This window comes from Nematolebias whitei, chromosome 7 (assembly GCF_014905685.2).
Source record: "Nematolebias whitei isolate Nwh7 chromosome 7, NemWhi1, whole genome shotgun sequence".
In the NCBI taxonomy this organism is placed as follows: domain Eukaryota; kingdom Metazoa; phylum Chordata; class Actinopteri; order Cyprinodontiformes; family Rivulidae; genus Nematolebias; species Nematolebias whitei.
Window position 1 is genome coordinate 43,600,626 of NC_056504.1, and position 27,713 is coordinate 43,628,338.

Sequence of the window (27,713 nt, forward strand, 5' to 3'; positions counted from 1 at the left end):
GCTCTCCACTGCACACCTGTAGAAGGAGGTGAGGACTGAGCTTCCCAGACCAGCTCGCCTCAGCCGTCTGAGGAAGTAGAGTCTCTGATGAGCTTTCTTGATCAGGCTGGTGGTGTTGTTGCTCCAGCTGAGGTTGTCATTCATGTGTACACCCAAGTACTTGTAGCTGGAGACCACTTCCACCGCAGATCCTCTTATGTTCAGGGGGGTGTAGGTGTTTTTGTTCCTTCTGAAGTCCACAATCATCTCCTTTGTCTTCTTCACATTGATGTGAAGGTTATTCTCTCTGCACCAGCTCTCCAGGTGTTCCACCTCTTGCCTGTAGCTGGACTCATCATTGTTTGTGATGCATCCCACCACCGCTGTATCATCTGCAAACTTTACAATGTGACAGCCTGGATGGGTAGCTGCACAATCATATGTGAGCAGAGTAAACAGAAGGGGGCTCAACACACATCCCTGAGGAGAGCCAGTGCTGAGGGTTATGGTGACAACATGATTGGGTATAAAAAGAGCTTCTCAGAGTGTCAGCGTCTCTCAGAAGCCAAGATGGTAAGAGGATCACCAATTCCACCATTGTTGCGCAGAAAGATAGTGCAGCAATACCAGAATGGTGTTACCCAGCGTAAAATAGCAAAGACTTTTAAGTTATCATCATCAACAGTGCATAACATCATCAAAAGATTCAGAGAATCTGGAACAATTGCTGTGTGTAAGGGTCAAGGCCGTAAAACTCTACTGGATGCTCGTGACCTCCGGGCCCTTAAACGTCACTGCACCTCAAACAGGAATGCCACTGTCAAGGAAATAACAGAATGGGCTCAGGAATACTTCCAGAAAGCATTGTCAGTGAACACAATCCACCGTGCCATCCGCCGTTGCCAGCTGAAACTCTACAGTACAAAGAGGAAGCCATTTCTAAGCAAGCTCCACAAGCTCAGACGTTTGCACTGGGCCAGGGGTCATTTAAAATGGAGTGTGGCAAAATGGAAGACTGTTCTGTGGTCAGATGAGTCACGATTTGAAGTTCTTTATGGAACAATGGGACGCCATGTCATCCGGACCAGAGAGGACAAGGATAGCCCAAGTTGTTATCAACGCTCCGTTCAGAAGCCTGCATCAATGATGGTATGGGGTTGCATGAGCGCTTGTGGCATGGGCAGCTTGCATGTCTGGAAAGGCACCATTAATGCAGAGAACTATGTTCAGGTTCTAGAACAACATATGCTCCCATCTAGATGTCATCTCTTTCAGGGAAGACCCTGTATTTTTCAACACGAAAACGCCAGACCACATTCTGCAGCAATCACAACATCATGGCTACGTAGGAGAAGGATCCGGGTACTGAAATGGCCAGCCTGCAGTCCAGATCTTTCACCTATAGAGAACATTTGGCGCATCATAAAGAGGAAGGTGCGACAAAGAAGGCCCAAGACGATTGAACAGTTAGAGGCCTGTATTAGACATGAATGGGAGAGCATTCCTATTTCTAAACTTGAGAAACTGGTCTCCTCTGTTCCCAGACGTCTGTTGAGTGTTGTAAGAAGAAGGGGGGATGCCACACAGTGGGAAAAATGGACTTGTCCCAACTTTTTTGGGATTTGTTGACGCCATGAAATTTGGAAACAACAGATTTTTCCCTTAAAATTATACATTCTCTCAATTTAAACTTTTGATCTGTGATTTGTGTTCTATTCTGAATAAAATATTAGATGTTGGCACCTCCACATCATTGCATTCAGTTCTTATTCACAATTTGTTTAGTGTCCCAACTTATTTGGAATCCGGTTTGTAAGATCTGAGTCATGAACTAAGAATATACTACATTCACTAAACTAAGAATACACTAAACACTAATGGTACAAAAACAATGCGCCAAAACAACAGCAGCACAAACATGAGTCTGTATGAGCAGGTGCGTTCCCAGTGTTTAGGAGTTCTGAAATTGACACCGTGCCTTACTCTGCACAATTTATGAGGGTAAATTGTAGCCAAACTGTTCTTTACATAGTGGCTGGAGACTTTAATTACATTAATCTAAAAGACTGCCTCCCAAGATCTTACCAGCATGTGGACATACCAACACGTGGAAACAACACACTGGACCGTGTTTACACAAATGTAAAAGATGCATACAAAGCCAAACCCCACCCCCACTGAAGACTATCTGATCACACCTCCATCTTCCTGGCTCCTGCTTACCTTCCCCTGCTGAGAAGCTCCAGACCAGTACAAAAGAAAGTTAAATCTTGGATCCAGAATAAGGGCGCCATACTGAAGAATTGTTTTGAACAAACAGACTTGGAGGTCTTCAGAGAAGCTGCTGAATATGGGGGGGTGCTAAATCTGGAGCAATACACATCCTCAGTTCTGGGGTATATTAGTAAATGTGCTGATGACATCACCACCATCAGGTATGTTAAAAGCTACCCGAACAGGAAGCCTTGGCTGAATGCAGAGGTGCGCACCCTGCTGGAAGCCAGGAACACTGCCTTCAGGTCTGGAAACTCACAGGAGCTGAGAAGGACAAGGAAAGAACTGGTTGCTGGTATTAAGAGGGCCAAGGCTACATATGCACAGAGGATCCAGGGTCAATTCACTTCACAAGACCCACGGGGTATTAAGTGCATAACAGATTATAAAGGCAGGAGTGAACAATGCCTTAGAGACACATCACTGCCTGATGCCCTCAACAAGTTCTACACAGGCTCTGAAGACCCGAACAGACCACCCAGCACCAGACTCACCTCACCACCGGATGAAGAGCTTCTCAGCGTGACCTAAGTCGAAGTGAGGAGTACTTTCAGGAGATTTAATCCTCACAAAGTAACCGGCCCAGACAACATCCCCGTGAAGGTGCTGGAAGAATGTGCCGATCAGCTCTGCGATGTGCTGGCCGATATCTTGAACTTCTCACTTACCCTGGAGACAGTTCCCATCTGCCTGAAGACAGCCACCATCATCCCAGTCCCAAATAGCTCTACAGTGACAGGTCTGAATGACTACCGGCCAGTAGCCCTCACCCCGACAGTCACTAAATACTTTGAAAAACTGGTCATGACCCACATCAAAACAACCATCAATATTGTAGTGAACTAGGCCTCCGACAACAATCTGTCTCTGAAGACCTTCATGGGACAGGAACTGTTATTTCATTGATTTGAATCCAGAGACTATTTAATTGTATCCTGAATTAATCAATTGAAAGAACACTCTTCTTTTTGATAATCAAAGTGTGTTTAGTTCATACCATTTCTAAATGTTGAAGTGAACCACTCATTTTAAATCAACTGTGAAACAGTATTAATGATTTTTAAACCTCATTAGAAATTAGAAATCAAGTTAAATGGCTATTTACAAAGTAATTATGCATTTTGATCTTCTGCCTGAATAAGGAGTAGTGATGTCGGTCGAAAGTCAGAGACAGTCAGAAAACGAGTTATTAGAACAAAGTGTCTTGTTTTTAAACCTAGCAGACGGTAAATAAGAAGCAACTGGCACCTGCTTCCTCTCACTTCTTCAAAACATTTCTCTGTCTGTACTAATCGTTCCTAAACATTCCTGCATCCTCTCTTGACTTTTAATAACCCTCTGACATCACTGAAACACCCCCCTGTTGGTTGTTTCAACCAATCAGGAAGTACTAAGTGACCGGAAGTGAGGACTCTTTAAAAGTCAACACTTCCTGGAACTAGTCAGTCTTCCCAGAGTCTTCTCGAGTCTCAGTCTTCTTCAGTCTTTGACCGGAGTTTTCTTGAGGCTTTCTTGGGACTATGAAGTCTTCCTGAGAGTTCCTAAGGAACTTTCAGATTTAATCAATAGCTGATGGATATGACCGTGAGACGAGGGTCCGTCCATCCCAGCGGAGTCACAGCGCCTCGCTGTGAACTCACCCGGGCGTAACGCCCTACAACTTCGAAGGAAGCTGGTTCTGTTTAACGGAGTAAACCACATGACTTCTGACGATTCTCAGCCACCCTGACCGGAGACGCTGAAAGGTAGCGTTGAAATGGACCTCTGGTACCGGAGCTGATTTATCTTCTGCAAAGGTAACGAGTCGTCACGCACCGAGTGTACCGGGGGTTTGAGCTGGTGTTGGAAGAAGCGTGCTAATTCTGGTCAACAACATACATCTTCCTCCATCCATCTCCTCTTTAAACCTCTAAATCTCTCCTCTTGTAAACCTCTTCGCCAGTAAATCAATCTAGATGCTTTCAGAAATGTTCTGTTGTCTTGTTAGTAAAGCATGCCAAGTTTTTATTAATCAGAACCAGATCAGCAAATCAATGTGTACATGTTTTGATGTTAAATTTTGATTCTGTTAAATAAATGACCGCATTTATTCTGATGGGTGAAAGAAAAATGGCGTCTCATGTCACTGATTAAACAATCCTCACAGTTGTCTTGGTCACATGGCATTAATTTAACTCGAAAAAGAAAGAATCTGTTGTATTTAAATAATTAATATTCTTTGTGCTTGAACTAGCTTTAAGAAGAATTAATTAGTAGTGAAGCTGACCCCCACATTCACTACAATATCAACGAGGACCCTTACCAGTACACATACCACAAGAATCGATCAATAGAGGATGCCATCTCCTCTGTGGTCCACACTGCTCTCGCCCACCTGGAGCAGAAGGACTCCTACGTCTGTATGATCTTTGTGGACTTCCCGTATGCCTTCAATACCATGATCCCCCAAACACTGATGGACAAACTGCTCACACTAGGACTAAGCCCCTCCATTTGCAACTGGGTCCTAGACTAACAAGCAGATTGCAGTCAGTGAAGAAGATGAAGGAGATGGCCGTGGACTTCAGAAGGAACAAACACACCTACCACAGTGGTGAAGGCTGCACAGAAGTCTGTTGGAGTCAGCCTCCCCACCATCACAGACACCGACACCTCCAGATGCAGGAAGAGGGCAACCTGCATCATGAAGGACCCCACTCACCCAGCACACACACTTTGTGCCCCGCTCCCCTCATGAAGGAGGTTAAGTAGCATTTTGTGTAGAACCACTAGACTGAGGAACAGCTTCTGCCCTGACGCTGTTAGACTCATGAATATCTAACCAGAATAATCACTGTGTAAAATCACATCATGTTGCTGCTGATCTGTTTCATGTTATTGTGTTCATGTGTGCTCATCTGCTCACACAGAATCATGTTCGTGCTGCTGTTTGACGTATTGTGTTTTTTGTTTTTATGCTATTAGTGCTTAGCATATTTTTAGCTGATGTTTTTCTTAGTTCATATCTTAGATCTTATTACTGTTTTTCTCTTACATTTTATTATTGGATGTAACTGGGACCCTGTGTGCATAATTTTGTTTCACCAAATGTATTGTACCACATGTGGTGCGAAAGACAATAAAGAATCTCTGAATATATAATATATATATATATATATATATATATATATATATATATACACACACATTTCCTTCAGATATCAAAACTTATGAACAACATTTTCTATTTAACTTTTATAAAATAAAAGACAAGACAATTTTGTCTTGAATGTTTTTGAATTTATAAAATAAACTATACTGAAATTATATCTTGCCATGTCTGCGTTCTCAATGCTCGAGGCACTCAGATCATCCTCACCCACTACGTACATCAGAGGACAGTCGATCTTCTCCACCTGCAAAAACACAAGAAGTTGAAGTAGAACAGGAGACAAACTGAGGGTTACTGAGAGGATTTTTAAATGGCCGCCAGCAAATCTAATTTAAAACGCATATTTACTCCCTGGTCTTCAACCCAGTGTGTGATGATTTAGACATTGTTTGTTTTTATTTATTCATCCATACATTTTAAATGTATCAGATCAGATTTCAGTGTGTCATCAGTGTGTACCAGCTATTTTGTCTTATTACCTTGACGATGCTGTCAGGAGGGAGATTAGCAGGAAGGGAGGCCTCTTTGAAAATTATATAACCTTGTTCGTTGTATGTACAATATTTCTCGATGCTAAAAACAAACAAACAAACAAACACAATTATTTGCTTATCCCACCTTTTTGAAATAATTTAAATCATCCAGTTTCATTGTGTCTGTAATCAAAAATAGTCTTAGAGGATGATGCTGATGTGGAGGTGTTTATCGTGTGAGGGTGCAAAGAGTTAAAGGATTTAACACCAACTTTTCTCAAAGCAAAACTGAAATACAGTGATGGGATATCATAAACAGTAAATAATAAAAAAGGCTAAACTTAAACACTGAATTGCAGTTCTGATAAAGTCAGCACTACATAAACAAGACCAGGACTATTTTATTAACTTGCGTTTTGGTTTAAGGTTCAAGGTTCTTTATTGTCATTTGCATCATGTGGAACATGAGGTGGAACGAATTTATGTACCCAAGGTCCCAGTTACACCCAAAAATAGCAAAAATTTAAAGTATAAATAAAAAGAAACTGTATACAAGGATCTAAGATATACATTAAACAATAATAATGTAATATAATACGGTGTATTGTTTTGAAGATCTGAGTTCATTAATTGTGTTATCTTGAACTTTTTCAAATCAAAAGTGATCCAGTGACAAGATAAAAAAAAATGTACTGACTTTGTTATTTAACAAAAAAAAAAAGATGCTTTTTCTGAGGAGAGCTTGAAAGCACCATTGTTTTGGAAGTGTCAATGTGACTATGAACTATAAAACTTGGTGACTGACAGAAGATTACATTCATTTTTCCCACAATGTACAAGTATTAAAGTTTATTTACTTATCAATCAGTTTAGTACTGCCCCCCACATCAAAGGGAGTCACTGTACTTCCAACAGGGCCGTTAATACCAATCAAACAGGAAGGCTGGAAACAAAAACAAGTTGATGGAGGCAAACTTTTAAATGTACAAAAAAACATTAACATGAAGAGATAGATTTAAGATTTAGATATGTTCATTTTTTAAAGCAGATATAAAAACATAGAGGAAGCTTTGTGACCAACTTTAACTCCAGTCTGGGCAGCGATGCGAAGCGTCAAGTAGCATCCAAAGGACAGACCGATGATCCCGACTCTGTCTGAGACGACCTGATGGTGATTCTGAAGTAGCTGGAATGCTGCCTGCCCAGACAGAACATATGATGTACTAGAGAAAATAATTATTTAAGTAAACCCTAGATAAAAGTTTGGACTTTACCCACCTTGAAATATGAATCTCCAACATTGACACGATTTGGCGGACCAGGTAAATCTTTGTGCCCTATGTAGGCAAGTGAAAAGCTAACAAAACCCTTGGATGCAAACAACGAAGAGCGGTACTCCTGCAGTCCTCCACCTAGTCCCCACAGATCCAGCATGGCTGGAAACGGGCCTGGGCCTGCCAGAAAACAGTGCAATAGTTAGAGACCACTGTTCTGTGGTTCATTTTATCCCCCAAATATGGACATTTGGGTATACGTAGGCCTGTCACAATAACAAATTTTGCTGTGCGATTGTCTCAGAAATCATTACGATAAACGATAATATTGTTTGAAATTTGACAAAAATTAGCAATTATTGTCAACTTTAAGAAGAAATGTTGGTTAATTTGTTTTGAGTGTAAAACCTTTTTTGAACACCGGATGGCAGTATAAGACTGAACCGAAGGGTGGATAGTGAGGGAGCGAGCAGAGTGTCTCTTTAAGAAAAATGGGAGGGAAGACCCTTGACGTGACATGAGCTGTCTCTCCTTCCTGTTTTTTCGGTTCTCAAAATGGTGGACGCTTGGTGTGGTTTGAGCTCTTTAGCATAGCATTTTTCACACAAAGCTTTTAATAATAAAAAAAAATCTGTAAGCAAGTTCTCAGCTTCTTTTTGTTGAGAAAAGCAACTTTTCACACGAAGGCACGAGTTTCAGCTGTGAATTTTGGAACTTTGACAAGACAGAGGTGTGCCCACCTCCAGGCCCAGCTCCAGAGTGGGGCCCCGGTGACCCACGTCCAGGCGAGGGAACATTGTTTCCATTGATTGCAATCATCATAAGGGGTCTTTGGGCTGCACTTTGTCTGTACATCCTAAATATCAATCTCAAAAACAACATATAAAGTACAATAAAAGCAAAGTATGACCCAAAATGAACCTATGAGCTACGCCAGAACTAATGGGGGCTGAGGTAAAGGAGTGTTTTCATACAGATACTGTACATAAAAAAACCTCTGTGACAAATTTAAGCCATGACAGAACTGTACCTTTGAAACAAACATGTTCAAGCCTTGAAAAAAGAATGTTGTAAAAAAAAAAACTATGACAAAGGCAGAAGAGAAATCTAAAAGAACTAAAGCAGCCAGAGTCATTGGATAAAAGAAAATCATTAAAAACTTTTAAAAGTGCTGTTGTAATGCTTGGACATGAATTAAAACCAAACTGGAACTCTTTACAAAGACAGTGCACATCTTATGCAACATCTGACTGTATTTAGAATTTCCCTCAGTTCTTAAATAATAAAAATAAAATGTCACCACATAATGTGCTTTAACACTCACCAGGAGGTATGAATAAAGTTCCTACAATTCCATTTTGACGAATCTCCGTTCTCTTCACTCCTGGTGCGAGGTACCACCGTTCAGCAGTAACTGCAGCCAGCTCAGTGGTCTGAACTTCCCTGGGAGAAACGTGACCCTCCAGTAGGGAGATGTACACCACGTAAGGAGTCTCCACATCTTTCTTCCTGAGTCTGTGAATAAAGGGGGACATTTCAGCAGTTAAATCTAAATTCACAATAATGGAAAATGCAGATATGTACTTTGACTTGTATTTGATTTAGGACATTGTAGTATCAAGATATTTCATTTCATTCTTGTTTCCATCAACAAATGCACCATATTGACATTTGGGCATGTAATGTTATTATCAGAATCAGAATAAGAATCAGAATAAGAAACAGAAAAAGCTTTATTATCACTGTACTGAAATACGAGAATATGTCCATATAGTCGTCAGACTATTTTTTCTTGTTTTCTTTACTGGTACTTCCAAGGTCCAAAATGGCCAGATTAGGGTGCATTCTACTGGTCCGTGCTTACAAGTCTCTTCAAGGTCGTTTTCATGCTGACGAGTCCCAAAGCAGCAGGTGGCCTGCAATTCAAATCACTTCTATCTTACGGTTTAGCTCGTAAATCAGCTGATTTTGAGTCCTCAAAGCACGAATCAAACCTTCACATAGGCAGCAGCCTGACGAGGGCCAACTTAGCAGCGACTGTCTTCTTTGTATATTGATAAACCAGGAACCAGACCATTCCAGAAACAGGAAACCTGTTATCATAAATCCAATTATATGCAATTTAGGCGTCCTCGATCGACAGAAAAGGTAGACACATCACATTCCACTTCCCCAGAGAGAGAGTTATCCAGCTGCAAAGTCGAACATGCGCAGTCAGGTCAGTTTTTCACCATCAGATAAAAACGAATAGATCAAGCGTTTACATGCGCACCGTTCGGGTTATGAATTGGCGTAAACCACCCATTTCGTTCTGATCACAAATTATTTCGGATCACCCTGAATAAACAAAAAATAACCCGAACATGGTGTTTACATGATGTGTTTTTGTTCCAAATGGCCGTTTGATCCGGTTACTCATGTCCATGAAAGCATAGCTACTATGAGGATGTCCAAATCCCAAATTGAAGGGTTTTGTGAAAGACGCCTTTGGACTACTAAAGGTTTCACACGTGCATAAGGAGACACACGGGTTTATTTCTATGAAGCGTTCAGGAACAACAAGCTGCCTTCACTTGCCTCAAACCTTCTCTTTCTCCAGGAGCTGGCTGCATCCCCCAGAACACTCCCATCGGCTCACAGCCCAGATAGGAGCCTCCGACTGAATGATCACTGGTCACTGTTGAGTGGACAAGAAGAAAATTAAAAAGAGCTAAACAAAATACTAAGTTAGAAAGACTGTAAACAGTAAATATACAGGTACATGTTAATCTGCTAGTTTATATTTAACTCACAAATGGAACACAGAAACTTTTTGATTTGTTTAACTTTTAGCAAATAGTTCATATTTAACTTCATGTTCTACATAATGAAAATATATTATTTAATACAATAAACAGCTAAATGGCAACAAAATTTAATCAATATTTTAAATGTTTTATTCATGATTTTCAAAACTATCTACACACACAGGTTTCTTATTTACCAGTAAGTTACATCATGCATAAGATATTATGCAGTATGTTCATTAAAAAAGGCATGTTGTTCATAAATTGTACTCACTGCTAAAAGTGCCTGTTGCGTTTGTGTTATAATGGGCAAATGACTCCCACAGGTCTCCCTCATCGCTGTGCATTCGAGCGTACACTGTGACGGGACAGTGGGGGGGCAGGAAGTGACCTTTGATGCTGATCTTTTCATCCACGAGGGTGCGAACAGGAGCGACCGTCAGTAACGGTGCTGGTCTGGCACTGCTCCTCCACCGAACTGAACCTGCATAATTACAGAACAAAGACTTTTCACAATTCTTAATGCGTGAGAAAACTGCAGAGGAAACTCATTTCAACCGCCTGTATCCGCTATCTTGTTCTTTAGGTCTCTACCTAAAGCTCATGACTATAGGTGATGGTAGGAACATAGACCAACCAGTAAACAGAGAGCTTTGCCTTACAGCTCAGCTCCACCTTCACCACAACGGACCGGTATAGAGTATGCAATACTGCAGACGCTGCACCAATCTGTCTGTCAATCTCACGCTCCATTCTTCCCTCACTCGTGAACAAAACCCTGAGATACTTGAACTTCACTTAAGGCAGAACCTCACCCTCGACCTGAAGAGAGCAATCCACCCTTTTTGGGTTCAGGATCATGGCCTCAAATATGGAGGTGCTAATTCTCATCCCAGCTGCTTCAGACTCAGCTGTGAACTGTTCCAGTGAGAGCTAAAGATCATGGTACGATGACGCCAACAGGACCACATCATCTGCAAAGAGCAGAGATGGAATCCTAAGGCCACCAAACCAGAAACCCTCTGCCCACTGCCTGCACCATAAAATTCTGTCCATAAAAGTTATGAACAGTATCAGTGACAACGGGTAGCCCTGGCGGTGTCCAACTCTCACACTGAAGGGGTCCGACTTACTACCAGCAATGCGAACCAAACTCTTGCACCGCTAAAGGATCCTAGTGAGGGTAAAGAGCTGATCCAGGGTTCCACGCCAGGACGGAACCCACACTGTTCCTCCTGGATCTGAGGTTCAACCAACAATCGGACTCGCTTCTCCAGTACCCCTGAATAGACCTTACCAGGGAAGCTAAGGAGAGTGATGCCCCTATAATTGGAGCACACCCTCCAGTCCCCCTTTTTGAAGAGGGAAACCACCACCCCAGTCTCCCAATCCAGTGGCACTGCCCCCGATGTCCACGCAACATTGCAAAGGCGTGTCAACCAAGACATTCCCACAACATCCAGAGCCTTAAGGAAATCAGGGTGAATCTCATCTACTCCCAGAGCTCTGCCGCCTCAGAGCTTTTTAATTACCTTGGCGACCTCAGCCACAGTTAAGGATGGATCAATCCCAAAGTCCCCCGACAGCTTCTTCCATGGAAGACGTGCTGGTGGGATTGAGAAGGTCCGAGAAGTATTCCTTCCACCTCCTGACAACATCACTGGTTGAGGTCAACAGCACCCCACCTTCACTGAACACAGTGTTAGTAAAATGCTGCTTTCCTCTCCTCAGCCGCCTGATGGTTTGCCAGAATCTCCTCGGAGCCGACTGAGAGTCTCTAACTAAGGTCTCACCAAACTCCTCCCACATCCGAGCTTTTGCCTCAGCAACAGCCAAGGCTGCAGACCGCTTGGCCCTCTGGTACCTCTCAGCTGCCTCCAGAGTCCCACCGGCCAACAAGGACTGAGAAGACTCCTGCTTCAGCTTGACAGCCTCCCTAACCTGGGGTGTCCACCACAGAGTCCGTGGATAGCCACCGGGAGAAGCACCGACAACCTTGTGGCTACAGCTCAAGGCAGCCACCTCAACAAGTGAGGCGCAGAACATGGCCCACTCAGACTCAATGTTCCCCACCTCAGCTGGGATGTGGTTAAAGCTCTCCCGGACGTGTGAGTTGAAGATCTCTCTGACAGGTTCTTCTGCCAGGCATTCCCAGCAAACCCTCACTACATGTTTGGGTCTACCGGGTCTGTCCGGCATCTTCCCCCACCATCTGATCCAACTCACTACCAGGTGGTGATCAGTTGACAGCTCAGCTTCTCTCTTCACCCAAGTGTCCAAAGCAAAAGGCCGCAAATCTGATGAGACGACTATGAAGTCAATCATCGATCTACGACCTAGGGCGTCCTCGTGCCAAGTGCACTTATGGACTCCCTTATGTTCAAACATGGTGTTCGTGATGGACAAACTATGACTAGCACAGAAGTCCAACAACAGAACACTGCTCGGGTTCAGATCAGAGAGGCCGTTCCTCCCAATCATGGCCCTCAAGGTCACACTGTCATTACCCACGTGGGCATTGAAGTCCCCCAGCAGAATAAAGGAGTATCCAGCTGGCACACCTTCCAGCACCCCTGCCAAGGACTCCAAGAAGGCCAGATACTCTGAACTGCCATTCGGCATGCAGGCACCAACAACAGTCAGAGCCCATCCACCCACCCAAAGGCGAAGGGAAGCCACCCTCCCATCTACCGGGAAAAACTCCAACACAAAGGCACCAAGTCAGGGGGCTACAAGTAGACCCACACCAGCTCGATGCCTCTCACCATGGGCAACTCCAGAGTGGAATAAGGTCCAGCCTCTCTCAAGGAGATCGGTTCCAGAGCCCATGCTGTGTGTCGAGGTGAGCCCAACTATGTCTAGTTGGTACCTCTCAAACTCACACACACAAGCTCAGGCTCCTTCCCTGCCAGAGAGGTCACGTTCCATGTTCCAAGAGCCAGCTTTGGTAAGCCAGGGTCAGAGCGCCAAAGTCCCCGCCTTCGGCCTCTGCCCATAGCATCATGCACCTGAATTGTATGGCCCCTCCTGCAGGTGGCGGGTCCACAGGAAGGCAAACCCATGCTGCTCCTTCAGGCGAGCCGAACCGGGCCCCATGGGTAGAGACTCGGCCACCAGGTGCTCACTGACGAGCCCCTCCCCCAGGCCTGGCTCCAGGGTGGGGCCCCGGTAACTCACATCCGGGCAAGGGACACTGAGTTCCTTGTTTTATCCTGTCCATAAAAGTCTTTTGAATCACTCTTTGTCTGACCTATCACCTAAGACCAATCTGCCTTGGGAGACTCTACCAGGGGCAATTCCCCGACAGCATAGCTACTAGGATCATTCAGGCGCACAAACTCCTCCACCACAACAAGGTGGCATAAAACTGAAGAAAAAAAAATCTAGCATTACTGGAAAAATAGTATCCCCCACATTGTATGTAAAAGTTTAAACAAAAATGTCATCTTATCTTGTAGCACTTTTAGAGTGTGATGGGGATGACTGTCAGCTACTACCACACCATTTCTCTCTTGTAAATGAGTCCTCAAGGCTCAATGGGATTAACCTGTCTAAATAAAGATTGAATGAATTTAATGAGCTTCCTAAAAACATACACACAGAATTACCTGTAAGCTGCTGCAGACATGTCAGTTTCCCATAAACCTTTTGAAGAAGTTTCATCTTCATGCTGTTGAGCTGCAGTATCGCTGTCACACTCACACCTGCTCTGAACATTACAGCGTCTTGGTCCAGTCTGAAAACAATATGGAGAAAATGTCAAGTTCATGCGCAATGATCCAGGAAAAAAATCCAACAATGTTTAGTCAGATCATCTGGACCTGTGTAGAACAGGGAGAAAATGTCAAACTCCAAATTAAAGCTGCAAGCAGAGATGAACGGTCCTTGCACCTTAATGATGCTTGCAATTCAAGGATTCAAAGTTCTTTATTTGTCATACACACCATAAGTGATGCATGTGGTGGAACAAAATTGTGTACACAGGGTCCCAGTTACATCAAACAATAAAATGTAAAAGAAAAACAGTTATAAGATCTAAGATATGAACGGAAAAAAAAGTTGAACTAAAAATACACTAAGCACTAGTAGTATAAAAAAATATGCAGAACGGCAGCATGAACATGTCTGTGTGAGCAGATGAGTACAAGTGAATACAGCAACATGAAATAGATCAGCAGCAACATGAAATAGATCAGCAGCAACATGATGTGATTTTTTTTCACAGTGATTATTCTAGTTAGAGATTCATGAGTCTAACAGCCTCAGGGTAGAAGCTGTTCCTCAGTCTAGTGGTTCTACATTTAATGCTCCTCAACCTCCTGCCTGAGGGGAGCGGGACAAAATGTGTGTGTGCTGGGTGAGTGAGTTCCTTCATGATGCAGGTGGCCCTCTTCCTGCATCTTGAGGTGTAGATGTCTGTGATGGTGGGGAGACTGACTCCAACAGGCTTCTGTGCAGCCTTCACCACTCTCTGCAAAGCTTTTCTTTCTGCAGCTGTGCAGCCTCCATGCCACACGTTGATGCTCGAGCACAGGATGCTCTCCACTGCACACCTGTAGAAGGAGGTGTGGACTGAGCTTCCCAGACCAGCTCGCCTCAGCTGCCTGAGGAAGTAGAGTCTCTGATGAGCTTTCTTGATCAGGCTGGAAGTAATGTTGTCCCAGCTGAGGTTGTCATTCAGGTGCACACCCAAGTACTTGTAGCTGGAGACCACTTCCACCACAGATCCTCCTATGGGGGGAGTAAGTGTGTTTGTTCCTTCTGAAGTCCACAACCATCTCCTTGGTCTTCTTCACATTGATGTGAAGGTTGTTCTTCCTGCACCAGCTCTCCAGGTTTTCCACCTCTTTTCTATAGCTGGACTCGTCATCTGTTTGTGATGCATGCATCCCACCATCACTGTATCATCTGCAAACTTTACAATGTGACAGCAATTCCAGGCAATATGCACTGTCACCTCCACTCAAAATAGTAGGAAAACAAAACTCATAAATCTCCAGGAGCAGTTTGTCCAAATGTATTATTAATTTTATGTTATTAACCTTTATTTAACCAGGCAACTCCCATTGAGATCACAGATCTCTTTTGCAAGGAAGGCCTGGGCCTGAAGGCAGCCTAACATGCATGTTTTTGGTCTGTGGGAGGAAACCGAAGTACCCGGAGAAAACCCACGCAAGATGAGAAGAACATGCAAACTCATCACAGAAAGACCCCAGGTCCAACCAGGGATTGAACCCAGGACCTTCTTGCTGTGAGGCAACAGTGTTAACCACTGAGCCATTGTGCTGCTATGTAAAAGTTAGAAAGGGAAAAAAGTGGTTTCAAATTTGGCACGGTGAGTCAAAATGACCGCCATCCACAGTTAAATGCTACCTTGTTATACGTCATCTTACAAACTCTTAAGTCAGAAAATGATGACCATGAGTAAATCGTGACTTCCTGCTATCAGTGGGCGGGGCTAAGGATATGGAGTAATTTTGAAATTTAGATGTGTTGAGGATCAGACTGTTCTCAAACTTTGCACTTTGGTGCAGACCAGATGTTTTATGTTGTAGATATAACAAGTTTTTTTAATTTGTGTTTCATGGCAAGAAGCCAAAGTTTAAAGTTTTACCATGCCCACATGCTGAGATAAAAAAAAATAAATCAAGCATTTGATCACCTTTAATCCACCATGTCTTAATAATATATTGACCAAGGTCGAAGTTGATGCTTTAAAATCTCCAGGAGTTCATTCATGTAAAAGGTGGAAATGGCCAAAAAAAAAACTTAAAAATCATGACTGTAATTTGAAATGGCTGACTACATGTATGTATCTAAGGACAATGATGTAAGAGATTTTTTTGAAGTCCTTGATGAGCTTAACAAACAAAACTCCACCAGAGACAAGAATTTGTAAGAAAAGTTTGTTTTTCTCACTAAAAACTTAAACAAAGCAGAAATTCAGTTTTTAAACTATCCAGATTAAAGTGGAAGTAGCCTAACAAATCTCTACAACATGTAAGATATTTTTTGTTCATAACCTTTGCACAGAAACCCATTTAAAGTCAATTCAGTTTATTTATACAGCGCCAAGTCACAACAGAAGTCGTCTCAGGGCACTGAACAGAAACATTCACATATATAAATAATAATTTAACATTATTTATCTGAGGAGCAGACTGCTTTGAGTTTAACTCCATCACAGAACTCTCATCTTGAGCAAGCATGAAGGCGACAGTGGAGAGGAAAAACTCCCTCATGAGGACGAAACCTTTAGCAGAACCAGACTCAGGACAAGCGTCCATCTGCTTCAACTGGCTGGGTTTGAGAGGAACAGATACACAGTGGCAGGTCAAGAAGCACATGTAAAGATAGAAATAGTCTCAAATGAAAACTATTCAATTTCAGCAAATAATTTAAGTAAACAAGGTCAGTTTGTCCTCTAGTAGTCAAAGCTTAAGGCAGCATAACAATCCAACCCTAATAATAGGATTTATCAAAAAGGAAAGTCTTAAACTGGACCATGTGTCAGTCTTATGGACAGAAACTGGAAGTTGGTTCCACAAGAGGAGCCTGATGACTGAAAGATCTTCCTCCCATTCTGCTTTTGGAAAAAAAAAAAATCTAAACTATCAGTTTAAGGCCTGCATGAACATTGAAACACATTCCCCTAGTTATTAAACTTGAAGTTTAAATCCAGGACTCTAGATCCTGTTAGTTTATAGGATTAGTACAAGACTCATTCAACCTTATTTATGCAGGTTAGTCTCTTAAACTCGGGACTAAAACCACTAACTTTGTTATTTAAATCCGACCCATATTTAAAGTATTCATGCCAGTCATTATGAGTAACACTGAAATAAATAATGATTAACCAAACTGGTGCATATACTGAACTCCTGAAAGAAAAATCCATGGAGCAAAGAGCAGATCCACCAGGTGAAAGTTGATAAAAACACAGGACTGTCGAGAGGAACAATCTGCAGAAAGTGCAAGAAGAAAATAACAACGTGCTGCTGTTTGAGTCGAGCATGATGAACCTGAGAAGTTCAAATGTTTCCTCACCGTTTGTGTGAACAGAGTCTGCAGGAACAGGAAGAAGCTGCAGACAGACAGGAGGGATAAACAACCTTTAAAGGAGGAAGGTCCACTCAGGCCTGGATGAATCTATACAACCTGGTCAATCAGTTATTGTTGTTTAGACTTTGTTATCTGTCAAGATTTGTCAAAATTTAACTACTGTTTGTTTGTAAACTCTTTACCGCCACCAGCTGGTCTGGAGGAGTCATTACTTCAACATCTTCTGGAACTAACAAGGTCAAGTTTCATTATTGTCATTAACATCACATGTGGTACATGAGGTGGAACGAAATTGTGTACACAAGGTCCCAGTTACATCCAACAATAGCAAAAACATAAATTGTTAAAATAAACATTAAATAAGGATCTAAGATATAAACTAAGATATATGCTAAAAAACACCAAACAGTATGATAAAAGATCTAAGATATATGCTAATCAGTCACTAATTGTGCAAAACAATACACCGAATAGCAACAGCATGAAACATGAGTCTTTGTGGGTAGATGAGTACGAATGAACACATTAGCATGAAATAATCAGCAGCATGAGATCAGCAGCACATATGACCAATCAAAGTTGCATTACAGTGATTTTTTTCACAGTGATAATCCTGATTAGGGATTTATGAGTGAAGGTTCTTCATCCTGCACCAGCTCTCCAGGTGTTCCACCTCTTGCCTCTAGCTAGACTCATCATTGTTTGTGATGCATTCCACCACCACTGTATCGTCTGCAAACTTTACAATATGACAGCCTGGAATCAGAATCAGAATCAGAATCAGTTTATTATCGCCATGTCAATGAACGAGGTTCACAAACTAGGTATTTGCTTCGACATAAGGTGCGAATAGTAGTAAAGTAAAATAAAGTAAAAATAAAGTAAAAATTAAGTAAAAATGAGAACATTACATAAGACATAAGCCTGTGTACACCCACAAATAAAGTAAAATTAAAAACATAACATAACCATATGTACACCCATACAATAGAAAACAATAAAAAAGCTTAGAAAACAGTACAGATGGAGTATTCAGTTATAATACAGATGTAATGTGACCAAAGCAGACATTATGAGGTAGCATTATGAGTGTTCAGGAGTCCAACAGCAGAGGGGAAGAAACTGTTCTGAAACTGGATGGGTAGGTGCGCAGTCATATGTGAGCAAAGTGAACAGGAGGGGGCTCAACACACAGCCCTGAGGGGAGCCAGTGATGAGGATTATGGTGGAGGAGGAGAATTGTGGATCCTCACAGACTGTGGTCTGTTTGTTAAGAAGTCCATGTCCCAGTTGCATAGGGAGTGGCTTACTCCTAGTGTGAGTAGTTTGTCCATCAGTGTTTGGGGGATCATGGTGTTGAAGGCGGATGTGAAGTCCACAAAGAGCATACGGTCGTTGGAGTCCTTCTGCTCCAGGTGGGTGAGCTTCAGAACCTCCTTCCTGCAAACTGTCTCATCTCCCTTAGACAGGCTGTCACCTGTAAACCAGTTGATCCACTATGAGAAGGAGCTGCTTATAAGACAGTTTGTTCAGCTCCACAGACTGAAGAAGTCTTTTGGATAAAAGTTTAAACATTTCAACAAAGAAGAATCAATCAATCAATTTTTTATCAATCAATTTTATTTATAAAGCACCCTTCATACTAAAAGCAGCTCAAAGTGCTGTCCATCCATCCAGAGGACCTGTAGATAACTTGTAGATGACCAGGTAGATAACCTCTACCTGGTTTATTGAGCATACAAGCCTAATCTTTGCTCAGTCGGTTCCTTGGCTTTAAACAAGCCAGAGATTAAGACACAAGAAGCAAATGAATCAAAAACCTGTAAAGATTAGATGTGTTGGGTTATTTTTTTTAATAATGATGTACATTTTCACAACACTGAATGAAAAGTTTAGTCCAGTTAGATTAAAAAGAAATGTGTTTCCTTCCACCGATCAACAACACAAGTGGGTGTGATTTTAGTCAATAATAAACTGAAAAACGTGTTGTAGCATTACACTGTCACCAGCTGGGGGCACTAGTGCTCTCTGACGTCATTTGCTAAACTCCAAAAATACACGAAGAAGAGTAAGTTTTGTTTCCGGTCACCTCCTCTGACGTGTTTGTTGTGAACAAGGCTTAGCTAGTGTGGTATTAATCTTCTAAAAAACTAATTCAACTCCGATAGAGCTTCTAAAACCATCAATAACCGAATAGAAGATCGGTTAGAGAAGTTTCAAGCCCTGTTACAATGTTCAGGTGTGTTTTTTTCTTCTTTTTTTGTGTGCTAATAATCATGCTAACAGAAAACGTAGGCTATTTTGTGTTTTTCGTATTAGCATTCAGCGGTGTTTAATCTCACTTCTGTTTTTACTGAATGTCAGGACAGGGTTTGTTGTGTTCATCTCTTATGAAACCGATACCGTAACTGAAAATTATGCTGATGTTTGAACTTGTGTTGCTAATAGGTTTAGCCACTTGTTAGCGTGCCTCTCTTCTTAGCAATAGTAGCTAACAAGTTGTCAATATTTTATGCAATGCAAGCTATAAAAGACAACAGAGTAGTTTTATCTGTATCACGACATTAATACTTTTTAGCGAAAATCTTCTGAAATCGATGTACTGATATATATGTTCTAGAGAAAAATGTAAATATCATGGCTTAAAATTTTAGCAGATTGGTGTTCAACCTAAACAGACAAAATATATCACAAAAACAATACTATTGAGGAAAGGTTTACCAATTTTTTTTACCAAAATCCATGGTTTTATTTGTAAAAACACATTTGAATAAAATAAGTATATTTTTGCCTACGCATGTTATTGATTATCAAGTTTATGATGATCAGTTGAACTTGTTCTTATTTTTTTCCTTGTCAACTTTGATCATTTTAAACTAAAGCACAAGATTGACCTAATTTATCACCTTTCACTTTTCTTTTCAGAGCATGAGGTCACATACAGGTTTGTACTGAATGGGCCAGGTGGAGACATTTGTGGCCAGCTGCTAACATCCTTTAAGCCTGCATGTGCGACATCGATCAGCGATGGGCAGCAACTTCCGCAGCTACATCTGGGACCCGGTCCTCATCGTCTGTCAGATTGTGTTGATGCAGTGTATCTACTACAGCTTCTTGGGCCTGTGGTTGGCTGGTGTGGATAGTCTTGTGCAAAGTAGTAGATCACTGGATCAGATCTTTAGCTATGAGGTAAGCTTATTGTTCAAACTGTAAAAGCAATTTCAGTCGTGTTTTTGGCACTTTTAAACTGGTGCTTATAAACATTTGCTTGTCTTTCTTAGGTTCTTGGTTTTGCCACCATGCAGGGCAGGCTCTCGATGATGGCATTCATCTTGAACTCTCTTACCTGGTGAGAAATGGCTTCTGTATTTTTCTGTGCACACGTTTAAGCATTGTTGTTAAAGCATGTCACAATATAAATATTTCAAATAACAGGAATTTTTTTACACACCTTTGCTTGTCTCTATTTACATCAATTGAACAAATATCTTAAATATACTTTTTTATGATTAGTTTGTGGTAATTCATGAAGTTTAGCATCACTGCTTAGTCATGTGTCAAATTAGGTGCATATTGCCTACCAGACTCTGGCATGAGTCAGAATTCGGTGTAGAAATGATTGTTAAATGAAACAACAAAAGATTAAGTGTTTTGCTGTCGGTTCTTCTCCTTCTATGACAGATGAAGGCAGTGGCAGTGAAATTTTTGCCTCAAATATTCAGTGGCATATTTGAGGGTGAGAAAATGCCTGAGGAATGGAGAAGAAGTGCGCTGGTGCCCATTTTTAAGATCAATGGTGATGTACAGAGTTATAGCAACTACAGGGGAATTAAGTTTATGAATCAGACAATGACGATCTGGGAAAGAGTTGTGGAAGCAAGACTTAGACAAGAGGTGACTATTTGTGAGCAGCAGTATGGTTTCATACCTTAAAAAAGCACTGGCGACCCCATCTTTGCTATGAGGATGCTGATGGAGAAGTACAGAGAGGGTCAGAAATAACTCCATCGTGTCTTTGTGGATTTAGAAAAAGCATATGACAGAGTGCCAAGGGAGGAGGTGTGGTATTGCATGAGGAAATCTGGAGTGGCAGAGAAGTATGTTAGACTGGTACAGGACATGTATGAAGACAGCTGGACAGTGGTGAGATGTTCTGTAGGAGTGACAGATCGCTTCAAGGTGGAGGTGGAGTGCATCAAGGATCTGCTCTGAGCCCCTTCTTGTTTGCTCTGATGATGGACCGACTAACAGATGAGGTCAGGCAGGAATCCCCGTGGACTATGATGTTTGCAGATGACATTGGGATCTGTGGTGAGAACAGGGAACAGGTGGAAGAGAACTTGGAGAAGTGGAGATGAAAGAAGAGGAATGAAAGTCGTATTAAGACAGAGTACATGTGTGTGAATGAGGGAGGCTGGTGGAACAGTGAGGCTACAGCAGAGATCACAAAGGTACAGGACTTCAAGTACTTGGGATCCACTGCCCAGGAAAATGAAGAGTGTGGTAAAGAGATGAAAAGAGAGTCCAGGTAGGATGGAGAAATGTTTCAGGAGTGATTTACGACAAAAGGGTGTCAGCGAAGGTCACAGGAAAAGTTTACAGGTCAGTGGTGAGACCAGCTATATTGTATGATCTGGAGACAGAGACAGGGACAAAAAGACAGAACAAAGAACTAGAAGTGGCAGAAATGAAGATGTTGAGGTTTTCACAAGGATGGATAAGATCAGAAATGAGATCATCAGAGGTACAGCACAGGTTGAACAACTGGGAGATAAAGTTAGAGGCAAGACTGAGATGGTTTGGACATGTCCAGAGGAGGGACAGTGGGTATATTGTAGAAGGATGTTAGAAATGCAGCTGCCAGGAAAAAGACAAAGAGAGGATGTATGGATGCAGTTAGAGAGGACATGGAGGTAGTTGGAGCGAGGATGCAGAGGACGGAGTGAGATGGAGGAGGATGACTCGTTGTGGAGACCCCTGAAGAGGGAAAAGCTGAAAGAAGAAGAAACTGTTGGTTCTTCTCCTGAAAATATGTTTTAGCTTTTTGTAGTTTTTGATTTGGTTTGTTTGTCCAGACAAACCTTATCTGTGAGATGACGTCGATTTTGGACACTTCAAGAGGAAAATGAACTTTGAACTTTGAGTTTTATGGAACATGTTTTTCTCTTGGTATTTTAATCTTTGTCAACTTATCTGAATCTTCTGGTTCTCGTTTTATTATGAATGATAAATGTAAGGATGTATTTACTGTTCAAACTGTTTTTGATCAGTTAAATATTAGAAACGGCTACCAGATATAAATTCGTATAGTTTTTCTTTGGCTGTGTCACCTTTAATGAATAAAAATGGTATGAATAAAAATTTTACCCTGTGTGAGGAGAGGCAGTGGGGTAAAGTAACCAAATAACAGAAATAGAGTTGCAAACTTTAAAGAACAGTGAAAACAAATGTAAACTAAAGACAAGTTTATTTTTATTTTTATTATTATAGAACTTCAATGTGAACCACGGAGTGTCTCTGTCCTTCATCAGATAAACTGAAGATTCCCAATGAAAGTTAAACATGAAAACATTGTAACAAAATATTTTTAGATTTGTTTCTCCTGTTCTTTGTGCTTATTTTACAAATGGCACCAATAATCTCCTTTGCTTTTCAGTTAATTCAGTTCTAAATGTGTTACTCTTAGAAACCAATTCTTAGAAACTTATTTTAGTGGAGTGTTTAATTCTCCCCTATATCTTCCTTTACATCTTGTTTCTTCCACCTTCATAATGACACTGTTGGTTTATATTAAGTCTGAAATAACATGTCTATTTGTTTTTTTCAGCGCTCTTGGTCTGTGGTTCTTCATCCGCCGAGGGAAACAGTGCCTGGACTTCACAGTCACCATACACTTCTTTCATATGATCGGCTGCTGGATCTACAACTCCCACCTTCCCTCCGCCCTCTCCTGGTGGCTCGTCAATGTAGCCTGCATGGCGCTGATGGCTGTGATCGGAGAGTACCTGTGCATGCGGACTGAGCTCAGGGCAATTCCTGTCAACAGTGGACCTAAATCTAACCTGTGAAGGTGTCCTTGATTTCACACTGAATTTTTAACTCAGCAGGAACTTGGTGGGCAGTTATTTTTCTCAGTTTGTAAACAAAAAGAACAAAAATCAGCGTGCGAACACAGACTGGATTGATGTGCATCATCATGTCGTCAAGTGGTCCATCTGCTGACCTGATATTTATTCATAGCTGCTCAATAAATGTTGAACAGTATTATCTGTGTAATTTATATATTACTGTGTAATATATGAAGATCTGTTTGCTTTAACATAACATCTCTGCATGCTGCGTACTTTTTTTAATACACCCCTTGTGCTGCATATCAGATGGTGTCTCTAAAAATTACAATGTTCTGTCCTCACTGTAACATAGACCTACTTGTGATCTGCTTGTGTTTAAGCTGCTTCCTAAAGTTAAAATTACATATTAGGATAACTCGCAGAGTGACACGTGTGTTTTCTGACATTGTAGTCAATCGTGTTCAACCCAAAGATAAAACGGTTTTCCTGCTTCAGAAACTCAACTTTTTATCTATTAGGATGAATGAAATCAGGCTTGGTTTTACATTTTGTGTGTCCAGTCTTATAATGAACCTGCATATTCTGAGACTTTTCTTCAGTTGAGCTTGCTTTTATTTCATTGTGGATATTAGTTTGTCAGCCGTCATTTGTGGTTTGACGCCAGGGAACGTGGTGTTTAAAGTGGAACAGTGCTTCTGTCCATGCAGTCATGGCTTTTAAAAGAACCCAAATTACAGTGTTGCAAAAATATTCACCCTTTTTGTGTGTTTGTTCAGTTTTGTTGCCTTACAGCCTGGAATTCAAAAGTTTTTCTTATTATAATAAGTTTCCAGGTCATGTTTGTAAATGAGAAACTGGTTTTTAAACATTTCATCTGGTAAAACAAGTTGCAAATAAAATAAATTTCGTTCAACTTTTATTTAGACAGGTTAATCCCATTGAGCTTCGAGGACTCGTTTACAAGAGAGACCTGAAATGAAAGATAAAGGGGTGTTAATTAACTAAAATTCTTAATTTGCAAAGTGGTGCATGTAAATATTTTCACCTCCATAAAATGTACACTTTGTAGAAGCACTTTTTGAAGCATTAGCATCATCATAAATTATCTTCATTCTTTATCAGGAAGAGCTCTAAATCTTACCCTAGATTCTCTGTTGGACTGAGATCTGGGCTTGCACACTGAAATTAAGTGTATACTCTGAAATTAGTGTAAATGACCTGTTCTGGAACATTCTGAGTAGTTTTAAAACATTTAAACAGCAGCACTGAGTAAATTAAATTAAAACGGGAACAAACTTGAGCCTTCAGCTACAAGAGAAGACTCTTAACAGAACCCGCTCAATACAACACTACAGTCTCGTTTATACAATCCAATATGACTGAAAACGAATTGTATAAAAATAAAGACAAGAAAGCTTTATTATGGATCCTACAGTATGATGAGAACAATAAAAGTGTCCAGAAAAAGAGTTGACCCACTGGTGTTTCTTTACGACTGCTGCTGAAAGGCGAAGGAGGTGATTTACCTCTCGTGAACCACTGAACCGTTAATGAAAATCAGAATGTAATAATTGGATAGACAGCTACACCTGATTTATCTTCTGGAGTCAATAAAATTCAAAATGGCCACCATAGTTAATTGAAATCAGCCAACACACACACAAAAAAAATGCTATAACTGTTAATACAAATGGAGCTAAATCTTGATGTGGGAGCTGAGTGTCATCCCCAACACATACTGTGAGTGCTGCAGTTCAAAATGTTGCACATGACTGCAGGTAATGCAACAACTTTCATTATAAGATTATCTTAGTCTGAAACTGGCATGGGGGCGGCGGGTGATATGCATTCAGGATGGTTCGGCTTTTGGAATGTAGTGAGTGGTTTGGGTAGGATGAGGTGTGAGGAAAGCAGTGATATCAACTGTGTGTGGAAGTGTCAGAGCAGGGAGGATAAATTAAACAAGTTTTAATTATGTTTCAGACTTAATTTTTTTCCCCCCAATAAAATGTACATCTTGAGCGCGTCTACTTCTGAGGCTGTGACCCCTCATCTCCCCTTCTGCCTCTGCAGGAACGATCCAGGTGGAAAAAAAGCAGATGGTAGAGCACTAATGAGTACAAAAAGCAGAAAGTCTAGTAAATTAATGGTTCAGGCAGCACAAGGCTGTCTGCCGGCGTCTCACATCATTTCACACGCAGTTCTTGTTTTTAACTCTTGTGCTTTATTGTTACAATTACATTTCCATATATTGCTTTACAGAGTCGTGTAAATAACCTTTGTGTTAAAAACCAGATTGGTTTTACATTCAGGACTGTTTTCAGGTTTAAACTGTGATTAGAGTTCATTACAGTGGCATATTGTTTATGATCAAAATCATTTTCATGCTTTCATCACCAGCATATAAAGAAGGAGGGTCCTCTTCAAAGAGGTACATATTGCTCATGCTTTGAGGACAACCATACCATTTTTATTTTATTTTTTTGCATTTCTACCAACAGGCACACAATGGATGACAGAACGCTACAACTTTGAAACGGATAAAAAACAGAATCGAGCGGAGCAAACTTGCTCGTGGAGTTAAACGGGGATGCGTAAACCAGCAGTTAGCTAAACTTCATGCACGGACCACTTTACACTTTGGTAAAATTAACACAGTCCAGTTTTCTGAGGCATTGTCACAAACAATATCATGCACCTGTGAGGAAACATTGACAAAAAAATATTCAAGACCATACAGTTCTATTTGCCAACACCTGTCAGGACCCTCTGGGTTAAATAAGAAAGGCAAATGACACAATAAATTAAAAAAAAGTATGCAGATAAATATTTTCATTTTACTGACGTGATGGTGTAAACCCATCACATAATGACTTCTCAATGTGGTTTAATCGAGACTAATTGAGGGGAAATTATGAAAAAAATATTGAATAAATAGGACATTTAAAAACAACCAGAGTTCACCAACGGTGATCCAAAAAAAGATAATAAAATTCAGTATATAAAAAGAATAAAGATAAAATGAATCCAATAAATATTATAAAAACACAACAACACACTAGATTGCTTCTACTTGAGTTGAACTAAAGAAAAATGAGGCGCCTTTATTGGCGATTTAAAAGGTCTGTGTATTTTTTTGTAGAAGTAACAATTTAAATAACTGGAGCGGTTGCTGCAAAATATTGATGACCTTTTTTAATTTAATCTGGATTTTGAAACATTTAAAGGTGTTCAGACCTGACACAAGTCCTGGCTGAATCGATCAATGCGCAAGTTTGTTCACTCCTATCATTAAAATCCATTTTAAGCGATTGGATGTCAGGACGGATGTTAGCGTCAGCTTCTACAAAACCCTGTTTGGTTGAGTGGATATTGAAAACACAAGTTCAATAAAATGGGGCTAGGCCATTTAAAACATTAAAACTGAGCAGCATTTTGAAATCAATCTGGAAATATAGTTGATGTGAGAATCATTACATCTGTTCAGTCTGAACTAAACGACTTCTGTCCTGTTTTCACTGAAACTTGTCGGAGTTAGAGAAGTTTAAAATAAAGCTACAAACATCCAGACGAAGGAGATACAGGAGCCAAAGTCTGTCTCCTTCGAGCTGCACATGTTCAAATAGGAGTTTATCTAAGCAGACAGCAGTGACAGTTAAACACCTCAGTATTAATGAGGGTGCTGGAAGAGCTCTCACTTTGCTTAGTCATTCAAAGTGTGTTTATGTATGGACCAATCACATCCTTTTTCATCACTTGAGAGTGACGAGCCAAGAAAGACCCACTCTAAAGCAGGAGCTAAGAAGACCCAATAAACAGTCTTGAAGACCACAGATGGCTACACTGCAGTGCACGAACCAACTGAACTGAACATGAACGAGCATAAATAGTTATGCGGATTATAACTCGTCCCAAGCTGATCCTTATATTTCAAATAGAGCCCCAAAGGCAAATGAGTAAATATCAGTGTCCCAATAACGGATCCCTGAGGAATCCCATAACTGAGAGGGGTTGCACAAGAACAATAAGCATCTTTGGCATTGAAGAGAAATCAATACAGAACTGCACCTCTAATGCCAACAATCTGCTGAAGTTATTATGAAGATATTATGATCAATATCAGCTAGGCTGCTACAAACCACAAAACTTAAATTGATTTAACTTATTCCAAGTTTCAGCTTTAGGCGAAAAAAGCTAAAGTTTTCTTACATTTGAGTGTCAAAAGCTTTTATTAGGTATTCAGCGAAATTAGGTTTTCCTTGTCTGTTTACTATAATACACTGAACAGCTTTAAACAAACAATTTAAAAAAAGAAATAACATTTTAACACGACCGTAGTAGTTTTGTTTATCGTTAATTGTATTGAAGTGGAATAAATGTAAGTTTTTCAGTTTAACTAATCTGGCTTACCTCACTACTAAACAATTGGGATTTTTCTCATGTTTAATCAGCTTCAAAGCTCAGATTTGTATTTTGTAAAGCCTTCGCTTCTAGTTCCCCCAAAGTTTCAATCCTCCAAATCACTGCAGGTGAGCGATTTCACACAAAATGTGGCAGAAATCCGCAACTCAGTCACACTTTAGTTATTTTTATGCACATATCAATGGGTGAAACAAAAAGAGCTAAGAGAAAACGAAAGCATG

The 27,713-nt window shown here is 40.9% G+C and overlaps 3 protein-coding genes across 3 annotated transcripts in view; 1 reads left to right on the forward strand and 2 right to left on the reverse strand.

Annotated features, from left to right (window-relative positions):
- The window catches only part of LOC119411976 (bile acid-CoA:amino acid N-acyltransferase), an 18,882-nt gene extending 1,870 nt beyond the window's left edge, over positions 1-17,012 (reverse strand). The window contains exons 1-10 of the mRNA XM_037678951.1: positions 16,985-17,012; positions 13,546-13,673; positions 10,212-10,421; positions 9,729-9,828; positions 8,476-8,666; positions 7,156-7,331; positions 6,959-7,075; positions 6,735-6,820; positions 5,884-5,977; positions 5,568-5,648 (exon numbers count right to left, since the gene is read on the reverse strand). Coding sequence (XP_037534879.1) covers positions 5,568-5,648; positions 5,884-5,977; positions 6,735-6,820; positions 6,959-7,075; positions 7,156-7,331; positions 8,476-8,666; positions 9,729-9,828; positions 10,212-10,421; positions 13,546-13,654 — 1,164 coding nt within the window. The 5' untranslated portion in view covers positions 13,655-13,673; positions 16,985-17,012. The remainder of the gene's footprint in view (positions 1-5,567; positions 5,649-5,883; positions 5,978-6,734; positions 6,821-6,958; positions 7,076-7,155; positions 7,332-8,475; positions 8,667-9,728; positions 9,829-10,211; positions 10,422-13,545; positions 13,674-16,984) is intronic.
- LOC119411943 (serine/threonine-protein phosphatase 6 regulatory ankyrin repeat subunit C-like) overlaps positions 1-27,713 on the reverse strand; it is a 1,101,338-nt gene that overhangs the window by 219,068 nt on the left and 854,557 nt on the right. The window lies entirely within an intron of this gene.
- On the forward strand, positions 19,954-23,160 carry sys1 (SYS1 golgi trafficking protein). Its single transcript, XM_037678942.1, has 3 exons — positions 19,954-20,188; positions 20,281-20,348; positions 22,827-23,160. The coding sequence occupies exons 1-3, from the start codon at positions 20,027-20,029 to the stop codon at positions 23,065-23,067; spliced, it is 471 nt and encodes a 156-aa protein (XP_037534870.1). The 5' UTR covers positions 19,954-20,026; the 3' UTR covers positions 23,068-23,160.

Coding starts and splice junctions, on each gene's coding strand:
- sys1 (XM_037678942.1), top strand. CDS start 20,027: ATGGGCAGCAACTTCCGCAGCTACATCTGGGACCCGGTCCTCATCGTC. Junction 20,189..20,280: donor ATCAGATCTTTAGCTATGAG/GTAAGCTTATTG, acceptor TGTCTTTCTTAG/GTTCTTGGTTTTGCCACCAT. Junction 20,349..22,826: donor ATCTTGAACTCTCTTACCTG/GTGAGAAATGGC, acceptor TGTTTTTTTCAG/CGCTCTTGGTCTGTGGTTCT.